Source organism: Aspergillus brasiliensis (assembly GCF_001889945.1).
Source record: "Aspergillus brasiliensis CBS 101740 unplaced genomic scaffold ASPBRscaffold_1, whole genome shotgun sequence".
Lineage (NCBI taxonomy): Eukaryota > Fungi > Ascomycota > Eurotiomycetes > Eurotiales > Aspergillaceae > Aspergillus > Aspergillus brasiliensis.
In genome coordinates, this window is record NW_027137442.1 from 1,096,814 (window position 1) to 1,121,803 (window position 24,990).

Here is a 24,990-nt window from a genome sequence, read left to right on the forward strand (position 1 = left end):
ATGCGTGGGTAAAATCTTACGGATGATAGTATACGATATTATATTCACTGCTACTGGTACTAGTAGTATATTACTGCCTGGTACTAGGTATGATTAATTACCACTGATACTAAGTAGAAACGCTTCGTGTTAACGGTGCGAGTGTGAGTGTACTAAACGGTATTTTATATATTGTGATTATGAGCGATTGGAAAATCATGATACAAGATCGAAGGAACAAATCACGGAATGGACATTATTTGACGTTAACGGACTGACTTAGAACAGAAGAATCAACGCTGCTTGCTTATTCACAAATCAACAGCCCCAGGATCAAAGCTGCAATTGTCTGAATCCAGTGGCTTTAATTGACGAAGAATATCAAAAGAACTACATGAGATTGACCTAAAGGGTTTCTTCCAAGGCCAGAACCTATGATTTTGACACCAATGAATCAGCATAATGTATCTTTCATGAGATAGACCTATTCCACTCACCAGTGCTGTTCGCGTCGGGATATAGACCTGCAGATAATTGCTGCGGTTATTCCAAGGCAGGTCTGTAGTGAAGAAGCGCGTCTCCTTCAGGTTGCGACCGAAGCCACCGAACTCTTTGTCGTCGGTGTCAAGCACGATTCTGTAGGTTCCGGCTTGCTCCACACCCACTCTGTAGTCCGTGAAGCTGTTTGAGGGATGGAAGTTAAAGATCCAGAGGAGGCCTGCACGTTCAAAGACAAGAACCTTGTCACCCTCGTGCTTGAGGCTGATGTATGCTTGTGGAGAATGGAGCCAGCCGTATTTCTCTTCAGTTAGTTGCATGGCGCGGTCGAAGTCGTTCAGGAATTTGTAGCGGAGAAGATGGTCTTCCGTCAGGTTCAGTTGGCGACGCGCATACCAGAACGAGTTGTTATTCCCGGCACGAGGGAAGTCGAGCCATTCGGGATGACCAAATTCGTTACCTTCAAAGTTGAGATATCCCTCTCCTCCGAGAGCATGCGTAACCAGGCGAAGCATCTTGTGGAGAGCCATGCCTCGTTCAATGATAGGTGTGAACTCTGTCAACACGGACATGTGGGTGTACAATTCCTTATCGCAGAGCCACATCATGAGAGTTTTGTCGCCAACAAGTCTGTCTTGATTCAGCCGCGGTCAAATGGAATAAGCTGGATGTATAGACTTACGCCTGATCATGACTTTCCGCGTAGGCGATTGTCTTCTCCCCGTGACGTCGGTTAACCAATGTGAAGGAGAGGTTGCCTATGTCCCATTCATCGTCCGACTTCTCTTTCAGAAGCTTGATGTACATGTCTGGAATTGCCATGGCAAGTCGGTAATCAAACCCAACACCTCCAAGGGCGTGTGGCAAGCACAGTGCTGGCATCCCAGACACATCCTCTGCCACAGTTATGCAGTCGGGGTATAGACTGTGGAGCATTTCGTTGGCCAAGGTCAGGTACATCACACCCTCGCCATCTACTGAACCACCAAAGTATTCGTGATATCCGCCAGAGAATCCACTAATGCCAAGTTAGTGCTAGGTAGAAGAGGTACAGGAGCCTAATCACGTACGTTCCAATCCCGTGGTGGACATAAAGCATACTTGTAACACCATCGAAACGGAAACCGTCAAACTTATATTCTTCCATCCAGAAGCGGAGGTTGCTCAGGAGGAATCTCAGGACTTCGTGGCTTCCGTAGTTGAACAGGCGACTGTCCCAAAGGTCATGCTGACCCTTCCCTCCCGCGTGGAAGTAGAGATGGTCAGAGCCATCAAACATGTTCAGCCCGTCCAGGACATTCTTGGACGCATGGCTGTGAACAACGTCAAGAAGCACCACCAGGCCCAAGCTATGTGCTGTATCTACCAGCTCTTTCAGGTCTTCCGGCGTACCATAGCGACTGCTGGCCGCGAAGAAGCTATTGACCTGGTAACCGAAGCTTGCATAGTAGGCATGCTCCATAATGGCCATCAGCTGAATCGCATTATATCCTAGATACTTGATGCGAGGTAGCATGTTTGCAGTGAACTCTTTGTAGGTAGCGACTCTGGTTTCCGGAGAAGAAATACCCACGTGGGCCTCATAAATACGCAGGCTTTCGGGCTTCTTCGGGCGAGGATGCTTGAATTGATACCGCTCGGTTGCTGGAGGGTTCCAGAAGACAGACTCATAGATCGGAGACACAGTAAGGTCTTGTACGACACGCTTGATCCATGCAGGAATCCGGTAGATTCGTTCTCCTTGGGGAGTGACCATGGTTATCTGCGAAGCGCAGCGATGTTAAAAAGAAATAAGCTCTGCCGGGCCGATACCAAGATCACTTACCTTGATTTTGCTGTCATGAGGGATCACCGGGACTCCATCTTTTGCTGGCAAGGTAATCTCCCAGACACCAAAGCTGTTCTTCGTCATGGGGTGGGCCGTGACATCCCAATTGTCTGCCAGTCTCAGTAAATCTTTCACCTGCTGATATCCTCCGCATCGCTGGACATACTAAAATCACCAACTAGCTCAGCCTTAACAGCATTGGGTGCCCATTCTCTGTAAGTGATATCTCCATTGGCGTTGACATTGAGACCGTATCTCTCGTAGCCCTATCGGAAACGCCATGTGAGTTAGTATGCGAGCCGTTTCAAACAACCCAGTTGGATAGTGTGAATCATCACGAGCAACAGTAGCAGAAGAGAAGACACTTACCCTGCTAAACTTGTCTAACCCGCCCTCAGATTCATTAATCGTCTTGACCCAGCTTTCCACGAATTCGAACCTCTGCTTCAGCGCATCGCGGAAAGGCTCAAGCCAAGGATCAAGCTGGATAACACCTGATAAAAAACAATTAGATCAAGAAAAGACAACGATGACAGCCACAACAATCAAATCGAACCAACTAACCTGTGCCATCTGGAGGCGCCGATTGAAGGGCAGTTTGAGTTTCGGTAGAAGCCATGGAGATTGAATGGATCGCCAGTGGCAGGAGATTAAGCTCCGGGAATGTGGACCGTAGGGATAGGATAGGAAAGATAATACACAAACGAGTGAGAAATCTAGTCAACAGCTTTCAAAACAAGATATGAGAGCTTGAGAAGAACAAACTGGACGAGGTGGGGAATTCCCAACCGATGGGAGAAAGCAAGAGGAGGTGGTTGAGGCCATGCGGGGGAAAGTCGAGGCCAAAGCTCCTCTTTCCCAGTTGGTTTGCTGGTTTGCTGCTGCTACCCTCCCGCCGTGACATCACCTTCTTCCCCCCTGCTTCTAGACTCGTCTGCCCAACCTCCCCCTCCTCTCATGCCTTTCCCGTCGCGCGCTTGGATTTCTAAACCTTTGAAGAATGCCCAATCGATTGAGATGAGGTGCTGGTTTTACGGCTTATCTTTGCATATGTTTTAGTGTTGGATGGTGTGCTGATAACGCGACAGGACTAGAAGCTGAGCTTGGATTTCAGGTACGGAAACAGGTACCCGCCCCTGCGCAGCAACCCGGAGCTCGAGGGGTCCGAGGACCTCTCTGATTTATCGAAAGGGCTTTGCGATAGATAAAGGACGTATAACGACTCATGCAATGCGACAATATATTTACAATAAGGCGTAAAGCCGAAACAATTAACGAGAAGATGGCAAGTCACTATGTTACACCATGCTTTGCACAGCAGCTGTTGGGAATTGAGCTACATACTAAGCCATTATAGATGCTTTCCTAAAAGTTCCGTCCACTGTAGCCATGGGATGCACAGCTATCAGCATAATTCGGAATATAGCAAATTTGGCTTACTGCACGTAGCAGGCCTCCTGTTCACCCTGCTCGCCCTCACCGTGCTGGCCCTGCTTGCCGAATCCAGAAGCTCCAGTAGGAGGCTGGGGAGCGTTTCCAGCACCGGTGGGGGCAGAAAAGCTGGGAGCAGAGGTGGTAGAACCCTCCTGGGCACCAACAGCCGGGCTAGGGGCAACGGTAGCAGCGCTGGAAACAACAGCGGAAGTGGCTGCGGGGATGCTCTCGCTGGAGACAGCAGCAACGGAAACGCTGCTGCTAACGACAGTGGCATGGCTAGCGATAGAAGAAGCAGCGGCGGTAGAAGCGCTGTCGGCCATCAGAGCACTGTAAGGAGTGGCACCGGGGTAGAAAGAGGTGGGGATGGTCGGAATGGGGATAGAAACCGTAGAGCCGAAGTCAGTGGTCAGATCGGCCGCCATGGAGGTCGCAGAGTAGCCCGAAGGAGCGGAGTTGACCGTGGAAGTGGTGGCCGAGTAAGAGACGTGGTCGTCGCTATCCTGAAGGCAGAATCCGCTGCCATAGGCACTCTCACAAGAGTACCACTGAGAATCACCCTCCTCAGTCCACATGGCGAAGTCCTCAATAGTAATGTCGTAGCAAGGGGCACCATCAGCACAGATCACCTTGACAGGACCACGCTGAGCACCGTAAGCTTCAGTTCCCTTCCAGTTCTTGACGGTGATGTTGCTCAATTGGACACCATCTCCGTCCACGCTGCTCATGCTGGCCCAGTAGCTGTCGATATCCAAAGAGTAAGCGTTGCCATGGCCTGTTTGCAGGAAAAAGGATCCTCAGTTAGTCTCAAGTGGTGTATACAGGATGAACAAGTCTCCATAAGGATTCACTCACCAATGAAGTTCTCGAGGAGAACATTCTCAACGAAGCCGCTGCCTCCGTTACTCTTGATCAACATCATGTTGTTCGAGCTCCAGGTGTAGATGTTGCGGTAAGTGATGTCGCTAACATTGGTATCAGAGCCAAACGAGCCCATACCACAGCCACCACTCCAGTTGCAGTAGATGTTCTCAATAAGGATGTTCTTCGACGGGCTCTATGATTGATTGTCAGTCTAAGGTTTCCTGAGGGGGCGCTCATCACCGCTGAAGGCCATACCTTGACTGTGACACACTCGTCCTTGTTCGTCACCTCGACCTATTGAACTGGTTAACAGCCTGTATGCAAATAATACTCTGCTTGTTGGTACTCACGTCATGAACCCAGATGTTGGTACTCCAGACATCAATACCATCCAGACCACCGTGGTTACCACCGCGGATTGCCATGTTGTAGATTTCGCCATTGGTGCAAGTATCGACAGAGAAGTGGAAAGAGGGAGAGTCAACCAGAATGAAATCGTGGACCGAGAAGTCCGTAACCTCATACAAGCGCAGCAGGCGAGGTCCGCTCCAGTTATCATCAGCATGGAACTCGTAGCCAAGTCCCTGCATGGCACCTTCGGAGGTGCTACTGAAAAGTTCGAAGTCGCTAGAGTGCTCGATATAGATCATGTTGCCGCCGTCCGTGCCAGTACGGTAGATGATTCCATCGATCTGCAGAGCCCATGACTGGCCGCCGCTCAACCTTGCCCAGCTGGACAGGGCATAGTCACCAGAGGGAACATAGACGAGACCACCAGACTTGCAATCAGCGAAGGCAGAGGCCAACGGCTCCCCCAAATCAGTAGACTTATCCGCCTTAGCACCGTAGTCCAAAACGTTGCAAGTTTTGGTAGCTGCCTTGGTGGAGGCGGAAGTCAGCGGTCCCACGGAACCAGAGAGCTGCGCAGCAGCAAAGATGGGCGCCAGGCCCAGGAAAGAGAGAAAAGAGCGCTTGTCGAGAAGCATGGTGCTTCGTCGAGCTTGAATGAGAGAAAAGGAATGTGAGGTTTACAGAAAAGAATGAAAGAAGGGAGTCTAAACACCCCTAAAGAATGAAAATTGCAGTAGCCAATGGATCCCACAGCAGGGGGTCCCAGGCGCTCTCTTTATAGGTAAATGCTGTTCATGCGCACCTCTGACAGTAGTCTATTTCCCGCTGTCATCTTTCTATTTCTAGAATGTTTGGCCGGTGCCATATCGAGAACCTGTGACACGATAATATTAAACTAGGCGAAGCTATCGATACTATTGCTGGAACCCTTAAAGCATTCGGCCTGGATGTGGGAGTAGCGGCACAATCCAAAACATCGAAAGAGCGGGATCGATGCGCTATCTGCCGGGTGAGACTTGCTCCATGCTTAGGGTGTTTGTCTTTGATAATGTGAATGGAGCACTGGCCCCGCCTAACGACTCAAGTAGATTGTAGGGCTCAAGGAGGCATCGATACTGGGAAGTTCGCTCCTGATCGGACCATCAGGCAAGCCTAGAGGGAGTATTATATATGGAAGTTGCAACTCTGTTTATGGGATCTAACTGGTAGCCGACGACTCAGCTGTTGTTGCTCTATTAAGCGCAAGAGGTCTTTTCCGGTTAACAGGCTGTAAAATTTCGAGCTTCTAAAGGAATTGCTGGGAACTCCCCTTCTCCTACCTCAACGATGGGTGGAGCTTCAATCTGAAACGCCCGAGGTCGAGACTAAACGATGGCCCATAGCACTGATCAGGGGATTGGGCGGATAATCTCAATCGGAGCATAAGCTCTAAAAAAGGGTCTGCCTTGCATGCTAAATTGCAATATATAGATGACTCCCGTTCGAATCCTAAAGGAATAAGTTAAGACAGTCCGTGTGATTGCCACGCCGAATGGCCCAATGTTCGATGGTACAGTTGTAGCCTTGTGGTTATTGCCAGGAGGTGAGGAGGATGCTGGGTTCCCCTGCCGACTGTGGTGGACTCGGCGCTAGTGGCCCCGTGCTTGCCGACCGGACTTGCCTGCCGACCGGACTTGCTTGCCTCTTCGGAAGGTCGCCGGCCACATTGAGCGGTTACAACTGAAGCTTTCTCTCCCATTAGGCCCAGTGGCTAGTGTTGCTATTATTCACTGAGTATGCTAAAAGATCAAGCACAGGGAGCAAAGTTGTTTTCACTGATTCATGATGAAGTTCTATAATTAAATATATAGGAATGTCTGCCCGCCCCGCAACAGCATAGTACTATGCAACATGTGTTCAACAAAACAGGGCGAAAATGGGTAGTAATATACAATGAGGTTATCGTTGCTATTCATTGCCGGCATTCAAACCAGGCCGACTCCCCAGAAAAGAGTATATGCAAACCTGATAAGAAGGGCATCACTGCAGACCACCGTGACCGTGCACCTGAAAGTTGAATCGTTAGCATTGGCTACTTCATCAGGTAAAGAGGTAACGCTAAGCACTTACAATTTACAGGTTCTGACCGAGAGTGGCGACAACGCTGCCGACAGAAGTGCCAAGGGTGGGGAGGCTAAGGCCAGAGAGAAGAGAGGCGACTTCAGGAGACAGCTGAATGAGGATGTAAGAGCCGTCCTGGCCGACGACGGTCAGGAGCTGCTCAACGGGAGTAGAGACGTCCTTGAGGAGATCGCCAACGTTGCTGGCAGTGTTGACGATCTGTCCAACGGGAGTTCCAACGCTGGGGAGGTTAAGGTTGGAGAGGAGGGAGGCGACGGAGGGGCTGAGCTGGACGAGCAGGCGCTTGGAGTCGGAGCCGGTGACTTCGAGGACATCCTTGACCTTGGGAGCAAGGTCCTGAACGATCTTTCCATCGGCCGAGCGCTTGAAGTTCTCGCCGAGGGTGCCAACAATGGAGCCGACGGGGACGCCAACACCGGGGAGTCCAAGATCGCTGATAAGACCAGCGACAACAGGGTCGAGCTGGATCAGAAGAGCGCTACCGTCCTTGCTGACGACAGTGAGAAGACCATCGACATCACTGCCGATATCTTGGATAAGGTCGCCCACGGACGCCGCGGTCTTGATAATGGAACCCACAGAGGACCCAAGACCAGGCAGACCGAGGCCGGACAGGAGGTTGGCAACATCGGGGCTCAGCTGGATGAGGAGCTTCTTGGCATCAGAGCCAGTAACAGTCAGGACCTGGTTGACACCGTTGCCAACATCCTGGACAATGTGACCGGTGGCGCCGGTACTGGCACTGGCACTGGGGGTGGAAACCACGTTGCTGGAGACGGAACCAATGTTGACAGTCTTGGTGACCTCAGAGACTCCAGGAACACCGCCAGTAGGGGCGGCGATGGCCGAGGTGGCCAGAGCAGCAAAGAGAGTGATAAAGGAGGCCTTCATTGTGGTTGATGGTATTGAATCAAGGAGAATGGAAGAGAAGGAATAGATTTGGTATGTTCTTGTGGGCTTTGGTAAAGAATGACAGTGGTGGGCTTTGGTAAGGAACGAATGATGCGCTGCTGATGAGAAGAAAGAGGAGTTCTCGAGACGAAGAAAGCCCGCTCTTATATCCCATCGTCGCGCAAGTGATCATCACGATTTCCTATCCTTTTGAGACCCTTAGCAGCTGGGACGTATAGCAACTAGCTGGCGGGTCAACCCTATGTGCTCAGTTGTAATAGCACTGGTAAGGATAGCAAGGGTGTATGCGTGATGGAAGTAGCGCTGCTGGGTTGTGGAGACATCTACGAGCTTGGTCGACGTTCAATTGTCCCTTCAGGCCATGCAATCCGCTTGGCGACGATCAGGCGTATACAGTAGCACCATGTACGATCATGTGGGATGGATCCACCGTGGTTTTGTGGGCCTGCAACTAAGCACTTAAGATTCTGCTATTGGAATTACCATACTGTAGACTGACTTACCGTCGCTATTCCCCGATGCCCGTCGAATGAATATCACCGGCAAGGCAGTGAGCCACACGAGCCGTGAATGTTGTCTGCCCAATCGGCAGCCACCCTGATCCGCTGATTGGCGTCGAAGGCGCATAAAGCCACCGGGACATTTATCGCCACTGCCATAAGGATCTGCAGCCTCATCTTACTACTACTAGTAGAGTTTGGTTCCTGTGTATGGATTGCTGTTAGCCTTCCATATCCATCCATAGTGCACGCGCTATTGGTACTTGCTCTCACTAAATGTGGTGATTCGTGAGCACGTCATGTCTAAGACCATGTCGGGTTCCTGTCGATCTAAACTCCTCATAGAACCCTGATAAAGGGGATGTAGATACAGGAATAAGCACTTATATTGCTTTTCCCTGCGTGCAGTGGTATTTCCCATAGGGTACGACTATTTGCAGTCTATCTTGATTTAGGTCGTAACGGCCATGCATATTTGCTTGCATGCATGCAGGTAAGTTGGTGGCCAGCCACGGGCAAACGTAAACTCGACGCCAGGGATATGCGCTCTTACCGCTAGCGAAGGGCACATGAATTCGACGATAGTTCCATTTTTACCCATTGTAATCTATTCGTCAAGAGTTCCTTGGAGAGTCTATGAACGCCCCGCATACAACACATGGTTGGAATAGTATGTCTTACCTGGGAAATTGTTAACGGCGCCAGTTCTATAGCCTTTCCTCTCTCAGTAGCTACAACAGCAGCTCATCCGAATTCAATAACTGGAGCCGTAGTATTTCCAAACTGGCAATTGCATCTTAGGGATGCAGCTGGTGCTGCTACTGCACATGCCTGGGTATCACAGATCGTTGAGGGTGATTAACTTTACTAGTAGCCCGATTCTATAGGATTTTGAGTTTGCTCTCCCGCTGTAAGGATCTCTGGGAACGCATTTCATTTGTGAATCTTGCCGATGAATGCGAGATGGAGACATGCCGTGTGGGCTTCATATGTATCCTGCGCTGATGCATGGCTGCACGGAGCCAGGGACAAAGTGGCTGGTAACGACGCAAAAGCATTGCGTGGTAAGAACGAACTGGATGTTGGATGCAGGGAATGAACTTCATCCGTCGAGTACCGAACATGCAACAAGCAGATCGGATTTAGGGATCTTGGTAGCCATCTTGATTTCGTCATAACAGTCAGGGGATCAATGGGAGGTCTATCGATTATCGAACGACCTGCTGGTTATGGAACGTTTCTTGCGGGAGATGATTCCAATCTTCCATACAGTCCCTGGATAGGCTGGTTTGCCAGCCCACCACGTGGGGTTCGTTCCTGAAATGGCAGCAGATTCCTAATAGAGATGGGTTTGCCACTCAGGCACACAGTTGGATTTCCGGCTGTATGCCGTTGATCGACAAAGTCTAAGGACTAAGGAGAAGTTGACGGCTCATCTGGTGGAGGTTGGGCGATCGTTGCTTGGTTTCGCATGTCACAACTCGCAAGGTCATTACGACGATAAACAACTATTACACTAGACAATACACCGGGTACTTCCCCGTTGGTGGCAAGTTGGCGTAAGGAGGACGTCCCAGTGGGGCCCACTATTGTATGTATACTGTATTGGCGGGGAATAAGTCCCAGCTTCCCCCTTTTAGTACAGAGTAGGTCGACTGTATGCCTTCAAGTCCATGTGCGATGCAAATAGTCTTGGCCTTGATCCCTGGTACTCGCAGAACCTTATGTTACTCTCGGACTGACTCCATCATTCACCAGTGACTCAATCCACTTTCACGAGCACACATGGCTCGTATCTCTTCCGCCTGGACCCGCGATGGCCGCGACCTTTGAGAACACTGTCATCGAAATAACGATCAACGCGATCGTCAACATGAAGTTACTCTTCTCGCTACTTATTGAGGGTCCAAAAAAAGCCTGTTTCGACGTTTGATAGCCTATGGAGTACATCTCCAGCGGTTTCAGGTTGTACGGGGATGCACGGAGACTACATCATCTCTCCTTTCATTATGAAGCCTCGAATATCCTCATCTCAGTTGCACAGTAGTGTCCCCTGAGCTGATATGTGGAACAGCATTTTTAGGGTGGATCCAACCTTCGCGGGTAAGGACGGGTATGTTCATTGTCATCATCAAGCGAAATACATACAGGGTGAAATGAAAACCTGCGCATGCGCGATTTTCCTTTAGGAAGCTGGACTTGGTGGTAGCTCCCCTGTGAACCAGTCACTTGCGGTCGCTCCCAGCTCAAAGTCCAGTGTCCCTCCTTGAGCAAAGATGTCGTCCCATGTTAACCAGTTCTTCTTCCAGTCTTCCCCGTTCACGCGAAGACGTTGCACATAGATATTACCGCCTCCGTTTCCATCACCGCCACTCGAACTGACATTCAGTTTCTTACCACCCCCAAGGTCAATGACAAGTGACTCAAACCAAGGAGAGTGGATCAAAAAAGTCGACTGCCCTGTCACCGGGTACAGTCCAATCATATTCCACAAGATCCAAGTCTGCATAGCTCCGGCATCACTGTTACCGGGGAGGCCGGACACGCTAGTACCATAATAGGATTTGGCAATATCACGCGATCGGAAAACGGACAAGTCTTGCCGGTCGATATAGTGATAAAGATAAGGGACGTTGAACATACTGGATCAAAGGCTCATGATCAGCCAATCTTCTCTGCAAATGCACGAAGCCAGGCGAAAGAGGACGACTTACGGTTCGTTTGTGGGATCGAAAATGATACCGCTGGAACCACTGGCCCCTTCAGTGAACATGATGTTCAGCCGGTCGAGAACGGTTTGGTTCCCGCCCATTTTCTCGATCATTGTTTTCATGTCATGAATGCTCGCCCAAGAATAGGCCCATGAGCTGGCTTCGTAGTAGGGGTCTCCCCAATAGCCGCTGTCATTCAGTGGATCAGTCTCGATGAAACCAGACTCGTTACGAGGAACGACAAAGCCGGAGAATCCCAGTGATGTCTGGTTGGCGTTCCAATGGTTTCTCCAGTTTCTGGAACGGTTCAAGTACTTCTCCGCATCGTCAGTCTTTCCAAGCCCCGATGCTACCTGATACAATCCAAAGTCATTGCATGAATATTCCACTGCCCGCGTGACAGCACGGGTGAATCTGGGCGTGATGTAGCCCAAGCTGAGCCAGTCGGGTAATGCTCCTCGCCCTTCTTTCGTCGAGGAATCTGGCGCCTGAGGATCGACTGGATCGTTGGGAGGTGTCACTTCTGCGTCTTTAACCATGGCCTTATAGCCATCTTCCCAGTTTACCGCACCGCGCACGCCCTTGACATAGGCATCGGCCAGAATGTTGTCCGCATTCGAGCCACCCTGTGTACGACCGTTGTAATTTGAGGACCGCGCATCAGGCATATAGCCCTCGAATCGCCAGATATCAATAAGCGACCGAATCTGCTCTTCATAGGCTGCGGGTTGCAATACCTGCATGAGAGCGGTAGAGCAGCGGAAAAGATCCTGCAGACCGAATCAGCGATACAGTCTTCTATCTGTGTGTTCAAACTTCAAATTATTTACCCAATAAGTGAATATGTCCTCATAGTAAGGCTCCTGGGATGTCCATTGAGGATTCTCCCCGGTTTGGTTGGTGGGGATCAGGTGCATAAAGTAGAGAGACGTATATAGTAGCGTGAGTGTCGTTTCGTTCGTGTTGGTTGTGGTGACTTTCGACAAAACTTTCGTTTCCCACTCGGACTGAGCATCGTCCACAACCGACTGAAATTCTTTATCCTCCGGTATTTCATCTTCAACATTCTTACAGGCCTTTTCCGTGGAGATCCACGAGATGCCCACACGAGACGTGACTACCGAATCTTTGAAGGTAAAGACACCCCCAACTCGCGTCGAGCCTGAAGAAGAAGATGCAAAGCCACTACTCTGCTCAACACTTCCATGCACATCAGTTCCAACGTAGGTTTTGTTGCTGACGGGTGAGGCATCAAAATGGCCACCTGGGTAAAGTCAGCTAATCATCCTGTGGAGTGGCTTGAACGTTGGCAAAGGCTTACAGAAAAAGATAGACCAATCGGGAGAACGGTTCCAGCCGTTGTCGTACACTCCATGACCCTCATAATGCCCGTCGGGGAAAATGGTGATGTTACCACCTTTGTATCCCTGGCTAAGTCCCATTCCCCGATACGACGGTAGGACATGCGAAACATCAACTAAGACATTACCATCCGAGCCGTTCGGAAAAGTATATTGATAGATTCCTGCATGGGCAGATGCGCTCAGCTCCACGACTGTTCCTTCGGCGGTCTGCGCCTTATAGTAGCCCACTGATGCCTCATCTGCGCCTGACCGGCCAATAGTTAGGTTGGACAGCGGGTTGCTGATATTCCCAACCAGGGGCAGCTGGGAGACAGTCCCGTACTTGGGTGCTCCTCCTGTGCCCTGCTCATGCATCATACTGAACCCCGAGAAATTGCCATTGGGCAAATACCCCGAATAAGAGTCTGTCCCGGAGACATATAAATCGGGTCCTAGCTTCACCACCCCAAACGGACGAGCAACTCCGGGGAAGTCATTGCCACCACTCTGTGTTCCCAAGCTTGTTCATGGTTAGACTTGCCAGACTTTTACCATCCAGCAGGTACGCTGGATAACAACTGAGTCTGGAGTTGTCACTTACAAGAGATCCACGTGGGAGGTTAAGTTTGCAGCGCGGGCAGCTGGCTCAAGTAGACTCAAGATCAGCATGGTATACCAACACGCCATGGCTAATCTGGCACAGCGAGAAGCAGCTGAGAGACACAGAGTCGCGCTGCCCATATCGACGGAATTTTAGAAGATATATCTCCCAAGAAGCAGTGGATACGGCAAGTGGCGGCTCTCAATGGAAACTCTCCGGTCACTAGTGCTATCGACCTATCTCAAGTTCCGGATATCAAAAAAAAGAGTGTGAGATGATCCCAGGTCCAGCGGGGATCCAGATTGGTTTGTCGACAACAGTGACTGGACAGTTGAAGGGATGGATCACCTCTAGTGGTGAATCTTCAGCCCACTGGGCGCATAGGGATCCAGCACATGCCATGATCACCGGTGGTGTGTGTAGGGACCGCTAGCCGCCAACGGCCAGGACGCAAGGATGGGATAGCCCCAGTTATGCACATCCATGGTCTGAAGCTTGATTGGTATCTACTTACCTAGCCCTGTCACACGGGAATCAGCACACTCTAGTCCACATTATCAGGTCCATCTACGGTTACAGTGGCTACTACTCCGTAGTTACACGACTAGACACATTCCAATCATCTGTTGGTATGTCTCCTTTCAGAGGCCTGGGCCAGGGCATGGGGGCAAGAAAAACAACCACATCCCGTAAGTGCTGCGAGCAAGTAAGACATTGTTCTGTATGCATTAAATCCATCGTATCAGATCAAAATAAGATGCATATGGGAGCGCAAGATTCAGCCGATAAATCCTGTCCGGATGATGAATGCATAGCGGTGAGTGACAGCCAGTTATGAGCCCCCAAAGAGCACATGCCCTTATGGTCATTCTTCACTAGGGCATTACCCAGGCCCCTCGTGCCGATCAAGCGGATCCGGACCGATTCCTGTTCTCATCATCAGATAAGTTAGCACCTGTGTATGGGATTTCGAAGCAGACCTGCAAATTGTGCCTGGGCGCTTTGATTTGTTATTTGCTGTTTTGCTCCCTGGGCCAAATTATCGGGCAGATCATTTCAGCCAATGGTTTCCCCACATGCCTCAGCGTTCAGGGGTCCATATTCTGGGCGATCTGATTGGCTACTTTTGATAGCGGGTCATCTGGTGCCTTGATCTTATGTAATCTTGGCTTTGGTGCAGTGTGGTCAGGTGATGTCGTTTCTTTTCACCAGGAGCTTTTGCAAAGCTGCAGATTGATGGTGAGAACATGTTTTATTGTGGATTTTATACCTCATTCGGAGGGTGTTCAAATCTATTACCTCTTATATAGTGAGATGATATTGCTGGGTGACCATAGTGGCGACTCGGAAGAGCATTGTGCCATTGTATATCATGACAGATAACTTGCGATCTCAGCGTGATTACCCCAGATCAATTAATGCTTTTTGGAGGACTGATAGAGTGAAGCCCCAGTAATTGTTCTCAAGCAGTATAGAATAGGTGAACCAAGACGTGCATTCCAGTCGATACCTGAATGCGTCACTAACCGTCGACTGTTACATAGAGGACCTTCTGTAATAGCCTGGATCTAGTAATATCTCCAATGGGGTCAAGATACTACCAATAAACGATATTTCAATCTAGAGTAGAGTGGATAGCTCAGTCAGAGACTGCGCTCAGTTACTTCTATCTTTCTAACCATGTCTCATGTAACAACGTGATGCCGTGGTACATACCAAGGATGATGCACTGCCCCAACACTCACTCTATGGCTTCCATTCAGTCTGAGAAATCGAGCAAAGTTGAAGTGAGACACGTTAGTAGAGCTTACTGGACGAGTTTTTGATAAGTACTCCGTGGAGGATAGTACTGAACCAAATGAATAGAAAAGACACACATGGTATTGTTAGACCCAAACAACCAACAGATCAAGGCTTCTACTACTTCACATACGGTCCTACGTATTCTGGGATACTTTCAAACTTGCATAGGCAAGAGTGATATATCTTCGCGATACCGGATTCTTCCATGGATCATGCCTGGGTTTTGTCTGAGCTGTGACAGTTTGGTTAAGTTCAAGATAGTTAGAGAGGCGTGAACCTTGACAGCCTGCCTAATAATTGATTGGTTTCTTCGATACCAGGACAGTAGGTACAACCATTTTTGGCAACCATGAACGCCCAGAGCTATGGTGTATGTGCGTTAGTGGAGTGAGATTGATGGGGTTTCGTACTTTAGTCCAATGTTAGGCTATTAGGTGCGTGTGGATGGTATCCAGAAAGTCTAGGGGAGAATTGAACCAAATGAATAAAACTTTCAATTATATCCACTGCATACAACAAGGGCTGAAAAGATAATTTTTAAAGACGCTTACTGGAAAGGGCCCGTCAAAATCAAAACGGTGTTGTCCCGTCTATTACGAAGGATAAGCTCGTCTCAATCAGGGAAAGTTAATGGTCAGTAACACATCTTTCAAGAACGGCCTTATCACTTTTTCATGGATTGATGCTTTGAGTACGTCTCCTTTCTCCTCTTTTATTCCCAAGACAACCCTCTTCAAATATCGATATTTGATCGAATATCACTATCCTACTCTTCAATGTCTGCGGTGAACTTATGATAAGAATGGTGCATCTCATCTCAGGGCCGAGACAGAACTTAGTCTCACCGATCAGTGCCTATAGCCCAATTACTTCTCATACAGCCGGATAAATGGACGGGATACGGTCTCTTCTAGAATACCATGTTGCAGCCTGTTGTCCGGGATAAGAGCTAACCGGCAAATCGCAGTTCCGTTGGCATATCTCCGAGAAATAGCAGGAACAAGGCAGCCGTCTTCACTTTCATAACAGAGACCTTTATTATGTGCGTGGACAGGGGAGAAGACAGCAGGATAAAGAGTAAGAATGGCCTAGACCTCCCAGATACGCTCAAGCCATAGGTCGTGTTCCGATAACGGTCATTCTCGCCAACTTCATGCCTCGTGCTGAATTGGCGAGCACATCGGAAATTCCCTGGGACTTACCTATATAGGTTCACTTATGCTCTGTGCTATGAAGTACTTTTAATCATGAATACAGAGACCGAAGCTTGACTTGCTCTTTGGGGTTTGAAGAAACGCCACTCGATGCACCTGTGCTTGGCACAACAAATCCGAGTCCTGGAATGGCTGACAAGTGATCACTTCCTGGTCGGAAAGAGGCGGTCGCGTGTGTGATTCGCCTTCGTGACGCGGTCGTCTATGTTCAATAAAGCCATCATTTATTTATCCACTCACAGAGGGAATTCGACACTAATGCTCACATCAAGTTATAGCAGCTAGCTGCAGTTGTACTAGTAACCGCCACCAATCTACCTACCTAGAACCACCTATCTTGGGGCACTATGCCGGAAAAACTGCAGCGGTGAGTCCAAGGTACATGCGCTAGTAATGCCAGACTCTGGCCATGGATCCCGACACCCTCTCACTTCAAATGCACACACGCGGCTGGCCACGACACGCTTAATCGGGGCTCAACCCAATGAGAAAGCAACGATAAGAATTCTCGATGCTTTGACTCACAATAGCTGCATCAGTATTCGGGATATTTCAGCTTCAATCCACTCTGTCGCCCTTGGCCCTCCAACAACATGGTTGCATCCTCGTGAGTGCTGCAACATCGTCATCAGGGATTGAATCAAGTTCGCACGTCATACACCAGATTTTTGCCATCACTCATGGCATGATATCCAGAGACTACTGCTACCCCAACCAGAGCTACTGCTGGATCTACCAGTCGCAGTTCAGTCGGTCTCTAGCGTGGTGCAGCAACGCTCCTCAGTGGACGGAAAAACCCGCCTAGCACCTCCGCACAATTTCTCCGGATGTATCCACCGTGGGCCACCAACTCACTCCCTTCCCCCGGAATTGCTGGATCCAGCTTAATGTGCGGGGAGAGATGGGGTTTGTCTCTGCGGGTGAGCGGGTATCATGCTCGCTGATGCTTGGGGTTGTTCCCTCGTTAGGGCCTATCGGGTTTCTGCTCGGTTCAGCTGAACGCTCTCTAGCACGCTCTCCTACTTTCGGGATCTGCCCCTACACAGGTTAGTAAGATGGAGACGACTGTGATAAATATTCGTTTGACCTCCGGGGCGTGAGATTTTTGGCTTCTCCCTTGGTTCTCTTTCTTTCCCTGGGAATGCCCTGTGCTGCTAGGATCAATTGTCAATTGCCTACCAGTCTTTGGACAATTCTCCCACAATGAGTCTTCTCAAGAACTATCGTGTTTACCTCCTCACAGCAGTGGCCTACTCGGGGTCACTTCTTTTCGGTACGCATGCACTCAGGAACCAAATACAGGCTGTGAACTAACGCTGGATGACTACTAGGCTATGATACGGGTGTTATGGGAAGTGTGCTTTCCCTGACCAGCTTCAAGGAAGATTTTGGAATACCTACTGGCTCTTCTGGTTTTGCCTCCTCCAAGAGCTCCGAAATCTCGTCCAATGTCGTCTCCTTGCTGACCGCGGGCTGCTTCTTCGGCGCCATCTTCGCTGCCCCCCTTAACGAGCGCATTGGCCGACGCTACGCTTTGATGATCTTTACCGTCATCTTCCTGATTGGAGCAGCGGTTCAAGTTGCTTCGAAACATCACATTGGACAAATCTATGGTGGCCGTGTCATAGCTGGCTTGGGTATTGGTGGAATGTCCAGTATCACGCCTGTGTTCGTGAGCGAAAACTGTCCCCCTAACATTCGAGGCCGAGTTGCTGGGATGTTCCAGGAGTTCCTGGTGATTGGAAGCACCTTCGCCTATTGGCTGGACTATGGTGTCTCCTTGCACATTCGCTCAAGCACGAAGCAATGGCGCGTTCCCGTCGCTGTTCAGCTTATTCCCGGTGGTCTTATGCTGATCGGCCTTTTCTTCCTCAAGGAGTCTCCTCGTTGGTTGTCTGGCAAAGGACGTCACGAAGAGGCTCTTCAGTCTCTCGCATACATCAGGAACGAGTCCCCTGATAGCGAAGCGATCCAGAAAGAAATGGCTGAGATCCGAGCAGCCATCGATGAAGAGGTAGCGGCCACCGAAGGACTGACATACAAGGAGTTTATCCAGCCGAGTAACCTCAAACGCTTCGGATTCGCATTCACTCTCATGCTTTCGCAGCAATTCACGGGAACCAACTCAATTGGATACTACGCGCCTGAGATCTTCCAAACTATCGGGCTCAGCGCAACTAACTCGTCTCTTTTCGCTACTGGTGTCTACGGAACTGTGAAGGTTGTCGCAACGGCCATCTTCCTATTTGTCGGTATCGACCGTTGGGGCCGTAAGCTGAGTCTGGTTGGCGGATCCATTTGGATGGCAAGCATGATGTTCATCATTGGCGCTGTATTGGCCACACACCCTCCCGACACAAGCGCCAGTGGCGTCTCTCAGGCCTCCATCGCCATGGTGGTCATGATCTATCTCTACGTGATCGGTTATTCAGCTTCCTGGGGCCCTACCCCCTGGGTGTATGTGAGCGAGGTAAGCCAAACCGTCACTGAACCCCGCTTGACACAAATCATGCTAACAGGTTTTGACAGATCTTTCCAACCCGGCTACGTTCATACGGTGTCGGTCTGGCAGCCACATCGCAGTGGCTCTGGAGTTTCGTCGTCACAGAAATCACCCCCAAAGCCGTCCACAACATTGGCTGGCGGACTTTCCTCATGTTTGGTATCTTCTGCGTTGCCATGTGTGTCTTCGTCGTCGTCTTCGCCAAGGAGACCAAGGGCCGCAGCCTCGAGGATATGGACATCCTCTTCGGTGCTGTCAACGAGGCCGACCGTCGGGCTGCTGTGGAACATACCATGCACAAGCGCGGTTCCAGCCACATTGAGGACGTGGATGAGGAGACCGAGCGTGTTCGCCATGAGCAGGACAAGGTCTAGCTGGGCTAGATCGGTCCATGTATGAATGATATCAATAACCCGTCTCTGGGTAGTATGACTGAATGGTTTTAAAGTTGGGCGAATTAGCATAGACCTAGATGTTAGATGGGGGCTTATATACCGGTCTTCATAGAATCGGGTTTTGTTTGTTAGGATCTCGAGATTCTATCACCGGCTGGACTGATTCTGTGTGATACTATGCATGTTTCATCTTTTGCTTCCTCCGTCCAATGAAGTAATAGTTCTGGTAAAACCGCGTCTGCCACCCCGGTCGGGTATGAACTAGGAGGAGTTTACTTCCAGTAGACCAGCCACCTCCTGACGTTGAATCACACAAAAACAGTTAGTAGTTATTACCAAGTGGTGGACATATTAGGACATATCTGTCAGGACTAGCGCCCCTGGTGGTAATGGTATCCAGCATCCATGATTAGTCGTCTCACGAGTATGTTATTATTGTCAGAGCAATATTAACTCATATAGATGCTTATGATAGTATGGACTACAATAGCCTGAACCCACTAATAGACAGAGAAATCTACTATATAGTATCTTGGATACGAGACGAGAGGTCCAACTTTCACTAGATAAATAGACCGAGTCCAATCTCCCACTTGTCGCAATGTAATAATATGGTATCAAGGCCAGCTAGGTGGTAATATCTAGTTCTAATGCCAATGTCAATGTCTCAGATAGGACTATCGTACTACCTCCGCTATTGACGGGTAAATGATGAATAGGTTTCTGAATAAGCCTTGCTGTTATTATTGATTTTCTTTTCTGATCTATCTTCTTTTACTTTCCCCACTTAACCCTAAATTATTACTCCGAGATAGGAGGAATGGTGCTATTCTTAGATAGAGAGAAAGGCTCGTGTTGGGCTGAGACACGCGGAGGTTATTTGAGGATTTATGTTGCATTATGGAAAGTGTAGTTTAGTATCTTCGGGTTTCCTGTAGGAGGATGTAATTAGGTTCTGACAACTATTCAAGCCATCTACCTTAGTTCAAAGTAAGCGAAGAGTAAAGAGTACTGCGAATGTATGATTAAAGTTACTAGAAATAAGCAAAGAAAGAACCAGACCGGCCATCTTAAGTATGACGGCTAATTTCACCCATTGACTCAGCTTTGAGGCTGAGCTGGCGGTCAGTTGTCCCTTCCTTTTCCTACTCTTGCTTCGCCCCTAATTCACTTTATGAGGCTGTCAATGGTATCTCATCAGGGTGTCAAGTTGCGGTGAAGGATAGACTAGCTGGTAGTATTTTAAAGGGGCGAGGAATCCGGAGAATACCTACTTACACTTTGGTAAAGACTTCGACGATTGACCTGCTTTCTTGATACTTTATCCTGACATCAGACTACATTGAGTGAGCCCTCAGCTATGTCGCTTGATTGGAGATACTGGTTCTTTGCGACTCTTTTTATGCTACACCATCTGATGCTCGCGGACGCGGCTTCATACGGCGCAAAGGAATGTCGAATCCCATGGCTGGCTGAAGCAACGGCGGAGCAGCTTCAAGATGGTCTTAAGAACGGATGCTTCAAAAGCGTCGATTTGGTCAAGGTCTGTGGCCCCATTTTCTCTATTTAGTATTATTGTGCATGCGGTGTGTCTGTAGGTGCTGACAGTTGCAGGCGTACATGGATCGAATCAGCAAGATTGATGCGCAATTTGGTACAATTCTCGAGCTAAACCCCGATGCGCTGGGTATAGCGAAACAGCTCGATAGCGAGAGGGCTCAGGGAAAGACCCGAGGGTAAGTTGCTGTACATGACATGCTATTGTATATGGCTGATTAACTGTAGTCCGCTGCATGGCCTGCCAGTCTTGCTCAAAGACATGATTGGCACGAAAGACAAGATGCAAACCGCAGGTATTGTGCCTTTGTTTCATTCATATTCACTTGCATTGGCTGATAAGTCTCTAGCTGGCTCCTGGGCGCTTGTCGGAGCAAAGGTTCCTGCCGATGCAACTGTGGCGGCGAAGCTCAGGGAAAATGGTCTGGTCATCCTAGGCAAGACCAGCATGTCGGAATGGGCCAATTTTCGCTCGGTCAACTCGTCAAACGGCTGGAATGCACGACGTGGGTATACATTCGGAGCATACTATCCTGACCAGGACCCAAATGGAAGTTCGAGCGGTAGTGCTGTTGCGACTGATCTAGGGCTCATTACGTTTGCTCTTGGGACTGAGGTACGTCGAGAAGTGCCCTTTTATTGATTGAATAGGTACTGACTGTAGAATAATCAGACCAGTGGGAGTATATTGCTTCCAAGTGAAAGAAACAACATTGTCGGAATCAAGCCCACCGTTGGACTTACCTCACGCTATATGGTCATCCCACTTAGCGAGCGCCAGGACACCATTGGCCCCTTGGCTCGAACAGTCAAAGACGCAGCCATGCTGTTGCAAGCCATTGCCGGTCCAGATGACAAGGACAATTATACCTTGGCTTCGCCCTTTGCTGAGAAGTTGCCCGACTACTTCGCAGCTTGCAAGCTGTCGGGGCTACGAGGCAAGCGGATTGGTATCCCTCGAAATGTCATCGAATATCTAGGTCCGGCAGGCGCTCCGATAGTTTCGGCATTCGAAGCAGCAGTCACCGTGATAAGCGCTGCAGGCGCTACCGTCGTGGATAATGCGAATTTCACAGCCTACAGTGACTTTTATGGCAGCCTGAAACCGGCGACGGTTGTGGCTGCTGACTTTTCGACAAACATTAAGGGCTATCTAGGAAATCTGGAGCGAAACCCGAACCATCTTCAGAACCTTGAGGACATTAGGAGCTTCACCCAGCATAGCGCATTGGAGGGTTACCCGTCGCGCGACACGGGGGTGTGGGATCAAACGATCGCTCTGGGCATGGACAACACATCCCCGAGCTTTTGGTCGTGGTATCAAGAGGTCCTCTATTTCGGCGAGGAAGGGGGGCTCTTAGGAGCTCTTGCCCGTGGCAAACTCGACGCTGTAATTCTGCCTACTCTTGTGGGTTTCGATATCCCCGCTATTGTTGGAACGCCAGGCATCACTGTTCCTCTAGGGGCATATCCGAATGGGACACCGGTGGAATACAACACTCGCGGCGACCTCATCCAACGTGCTCCCGGTATCCCCTTTGGTATCAGCTTTTTAGGCCCGAAATGGAGTGAAGAGGAGCTGATAGGGATGGCGTATGCATTTGAGCAGCAGACACTCGTCCGTAACAAGCTCAAGCGATCCCTGAAGGTGGACAGCTAGGTAGCATAGGTCGTAGGTCTGGTGAATGTGCAGTAAATATCTTCATTTATTTCGAGCGTTTGACTTCTTCATTATATAGTTATAATGAAGTGAAAGTTCTTGAATATATCAATGTGCTAGATGCAGTAGACTAACGAGCAGGCGGCACGTTTTCTGTTTGCCCGACACTTCAGGTGTCAACGTTATGACCAAAAAGGGTTTAGCTCCAGATAGGCCGATAAGATGGATGGAGAAAGTCTTCCGAGCGGGGTGCGCCTCCGTCAAGAATGCCGTAGCATACCTCAGACAGGGATTGTGAATTTCAGATACCTAGACAAGCTCCCTGTCCATGAACGGACTCGAACAGACATGCGCATCTTTGCGCACGCAGATCGCTGCCACTGAAGCCAAACTTGCGGACCTGAAGCGTGAGCTCGAAGTCGCAGAACAGGCTGCCGCGAGCCACAGTAGCCAGAATGCGGCGGGCGCTGAAGGAGGGTCTGAGAGGAGGTGGCCACTCCTGGACGAAGAGTATCGGCGCTATGGAAGACAGATGATCGTGCCGCAGCTAGGGATACAAGGTTCGTGAACTGTGCCCTCTGGCTTTGGAAGATCTAGGGTTGCTGACCCGTGCTTGCGCAACTCAGGTCAGCTGAAACTCCGGTCGGCGAAGGTCTTGATTGTAGGAGCTGGTGGGTTGGGCTGCCCGGCAGCTTTGTACCTTGCTGGAGCTGGCGTGGGTACTCTCGGACTTGTGGATGGGGATGCCGTGGAGTCGTCGAATCTCCATCGTCAGGTATTACATCGGACAAGAAATATTGGGAAGCTGAAGGTGGATAGTGCTATTGAGTATTTGAAGGAGTGAGTTGATATCCTGGATTCGGTATGATTCAGTTACCCTTTGTGCAGTATGCTGACCTTGGACTGCTTGTTCTAGGCTGAACCCTCACTCCAAGTACATCGCTTACAGGGAACATCTAGCACCTGAAGCTGCCCCGGAGATCTTCAGCAACTACGACCTAATTCTCGATTGCACGGATAACCCCGCGACTCGATATCTCATATCGGATACTGCGGTGCTCCTGGGCAAACCACTGGTGTCGGCCTCTGCCTTGCGCACAGAAGGCCAACTCATGGTCTTGAACAACCCTCCCCGACCTGCGGGCGACAAGACCGGAGGTCCTTGCTATCGCTGCGTGTTTCCGAAGCCGCCTCCGGCGAACACTGTCACAAGCTGCGCGGATGGGGGTATCGTGGGCCCCGTGGTGGGAACGATGGGCGTTCTGCAGGCTCTAGAAGCGATCAAGGTTATAACAGCGGACGAAACAACTACACCCCCGCCGCCGTCCCTGCATATATTCTCCGCATATTCTACACCTCTCTTCCGCACGATCAAACTTCGCTCTCGTCGGCCAAACTGCGCGGTGTGCTCTGCCGAGGCCAGCGTCACGGTGGACACTGTACGCTCGGGCTCTACCGACTACATCTTCTTCTGCGGGACCGCAGATCCAGAGAATCTGCTTTCACCTGAGGAGCGTATCACGCCGCTCGAGTATCGCACGAAACATCATGACAAGAAGGAAAAGGAGCCGACAATCATCGACGTCCGAGAGAAGGTCCAGTACGATATCTGCAGCTTGGATAATAGCATCAATATTCCGATATCCACGATCCTGGCCTCTGCGACGAACACCATGAGTAATGGCGACTCATCAGCCGATGGTGTGCCAGCGTTGCCTTCATGGGTGCCGGCGGACGTGGCGTCATCGCTGTCTACTGACCCCGTGTATGTGGTGTGTCGACTGGGCAATGACTCCCAGGTTGCTGTTAAGAAGCTGAAGGAGCTGGGATTGGACCAAGGAGGGAAGAGGGTCGTGGCTGATATACGGGGAGGGTTTCGTGCCTGGAAAGAGCAGGTCGATCCTGAGTGGCCCGAGTACTAGATTTCGTAGACTAGATAGTCGTCCCGCTTGTAAATAGCCATCAATGGACATGGGTATGACCTAGCGCTGCAGCTCCCTGTCAGATAGATCATGCTATTCAGAGAACGAGAATCTGTAAGCGGAATAACTGCGAAGGAGAAGCACAACTGGCGAAGAGCAGCAAAAAGGAGGATGTAAAAAACAAATCCCTCGAAGGGATTCGTACCCACAATGCTATTGAAGATTGTGGAGACACAGATGGTCGTGATGAGCGACCACTCGACTATTGGGAGGCTAACATAAAAGAACGACTGTTATTAGTGTATCTCATTTCAGTTGATTCTCAAGCCAGAAATGAAACAGGAGTTGACATTCAGGTCACCTGCCATGACCTCCACGATCTTTGCTTCCCAAGTCTGAAGTTGAAGCTCAAACCTGGTCGCCATAGACTTCACGACAAGGCATTAGCATCATTATATCCTCCACACCCTTTTCCAGGTGGATATACCAGTCAACTAGGGAGTTTTTGTGTATCAAACATGACCATTGACCAACTCCTCAACAGTCAGGCCAGTTAACCTCCAGCACGATGATGTCGATTCCTGCATGGCAGTGGGTCCATTTACCAAGCATCCGGACAGTTCCAACCATTTCAGCCAATTCCAGGCACCACGCGGCATCTCCGTTCAGTCTGGAGCCGTCAAGTTAACCGAGATCCGAGTCTTGAAGCTTACTTACTCTGCAAGTCAGGACCCGGTTTCATCCTTACTAGTCGCTACACTATAACATTCTCTGGAAAAGCGACCCATTCAACA

At 49.9% G+C, this 24,990-nt stretch overlaps 7 protein-coding genes across 7 annotated transcripts; 3 read left to right on the forward strand and 4 right to left on the reverse strand.

The window, feature by feature from the left end:
- Positions 1 to 74: 74 nt before the first annotated feature.
- Positions 75 to 3,131, reverse strand: ASPBRDRAFT_165825 (1,4-alpha-glucan branching enzyme GLC3). Its single transcript, XM_067619567.1, has 8 exons — positions 2,870 to 3,131; positions 2,675 to 2,799; positions 2,472 to 2,571; positions 2,303 to 2,415; positions 1,548 to 2,239; positions 1,160 to 1,495; positions 477 to 1,107; positions 75 to 411 (listed from the first exon to the last, which is right to left on the reverse strand). Exons 1-8 carry the CDS (start codon positions 2,922 to 2,924, stop codon positions 385 to 387), a joined length of 2,079 nt encoding a protein of 692 aa, XP_067484398.1. The 5' UTR covers positions 2,925 to 3,131; the 3' UTR covers positions 75 to 384.
- A 610-nt stretch (positions 3,132 to 3,741) lies between these two features.
- rhgB (putative extracellular rhamnogalacturonase) lies at positions 3,742 to 5,589 on the reverse strand (the record flags this gene model as incomplete). The annotated part of the gene is made up of 4 exons (XM_067626480.1): positions 3,742 to 4,514; positions 4,595 to 4,796; positions 4,859 to 4,897; positions 4,954 to 5,589. The coding sequence occupies 4 exons, from the start codon at positions 5,587 to 5,589 to the stop codon at positions 3,742 to 3,744; spliced, it is 1,650 nt and encodes a 549-aa protein (XP_067484399.1).
- A 1,227-nt stretch (positions 5,590 to 6,816) lies between these two features.
- ASPBRDRAFT_36356 (uncharacterized protein) lies at positions 6,817 to 8,149 on the reverse strand. The gene is made up of 2 exons (XM_067623486.1): positions 7,064 to 8,149; positions 6,817 to 7,000 (listed from the first exon to the last, which is right to left on the reverse strand). Exon 1 carries the CDS (start codon positions 7,964 to 7,966, stop codon positions 7,067 to 7,069), a length of 900 nt encoding a protein of 299 aa, XP_067484400.1. The 5' UTR covers positions 7,967 to 8,149; the 3' UTR covers positions 6,817 to 7,000; positions 7,064 to 7,066.
- Positions 8,150 to 10,672: 2,523 nt separating this feature from the next.
- ASPBRDRAFT_24860 (alpha-1,2-mannosidase family protein) lies at positions 10,673 to 13,282 on the reverse strand (the record flags this gene model as incomplete). The annotated part of the gene is made up of 5 exons (XM_067622099.1): positions 10,673 to 11,129; positions 11,202 to 11,968; positions 12,029 to 12,462; positions 12,520 to 13,061; positions 13,143 to 13,282. The coding sequence occupies 5 exons, from the start codon at positions 13,280 to 13,282 to the stop codon at positions 10,673 to 10,675; spliced, it is 2,340 nt and encodes a 779-aa protein (XP_067484401.1).
- A 4,080-nt stretch (positions 13,283 to 17,362) lies between these two features.
- ASPBRDRAFT_113767 (sugar porter family MFS transporter) lies at positions 17,363 to 19,036 on the forward strand (the record flags this gene model as incomplete). Its single annotated transcript, XM_067616766.1, has 3 exons — positions 17,363 to 17,432; positions 17,491 to 18,629; positions 18,689 to 19,036. 3 exons carry the CDS (start codon positions 17,363 to 17,365, stop codon positions 19,034 to 19,036), a joined length of 1,557 nt encoding a protein of 518 aa, XP_067484402.1.
- A 1,381-nt stretch (positions 19,037 to 20,417) lies between these two features.
- ASPBRDRAFT_70650 (putative amidase) lies at positions 20,418 to 22,332 on the forward strand (the record flags this gene model as incomplete). The annotated part of the gene is made up of 5 exons (XM_067629088.1): positions 20,418 to 20,600; positions 20,672 to 20,793; positions 20,843 to 20,910; positions 20,965 to 21,230; positions 21,288 to 22,332. 5 exons carry the CDS (start codon positions 20,418 to 20,420, stop codon positions 22,272 to 22,274), a joined length of 1,626 nt encoding a protein of 541 aa, XP_067484403.1. The 3' UTR covers positions 22,275 to 22,332.
- Positions 22,333 to 22,602: 270 nt separating this feature from the next.
- On the forward strand, positions 22,603 to 24,196 carry ASPBRDRAFT_50116 (HesA/MoeB/ThiF family protein; the record flags this gene model as incomplete). The annotated part of the gene is made up of 3 exons (XM_067626481.1): positions 22,603 to 22,834; positions 22,901 to 23,114; positions 23,191 to 24,196. The coding sequence occupies 3 exons, from the start codon at positions 22,603 to 22,605 to the stop codon at positions 24,194 to 24,196; spliced, it is 1,452 nt and encodes a 483-aa protein (XP_067484404.1).
- Positions 24,197 to 24,990: the final 794 nt, after the last annotated feature.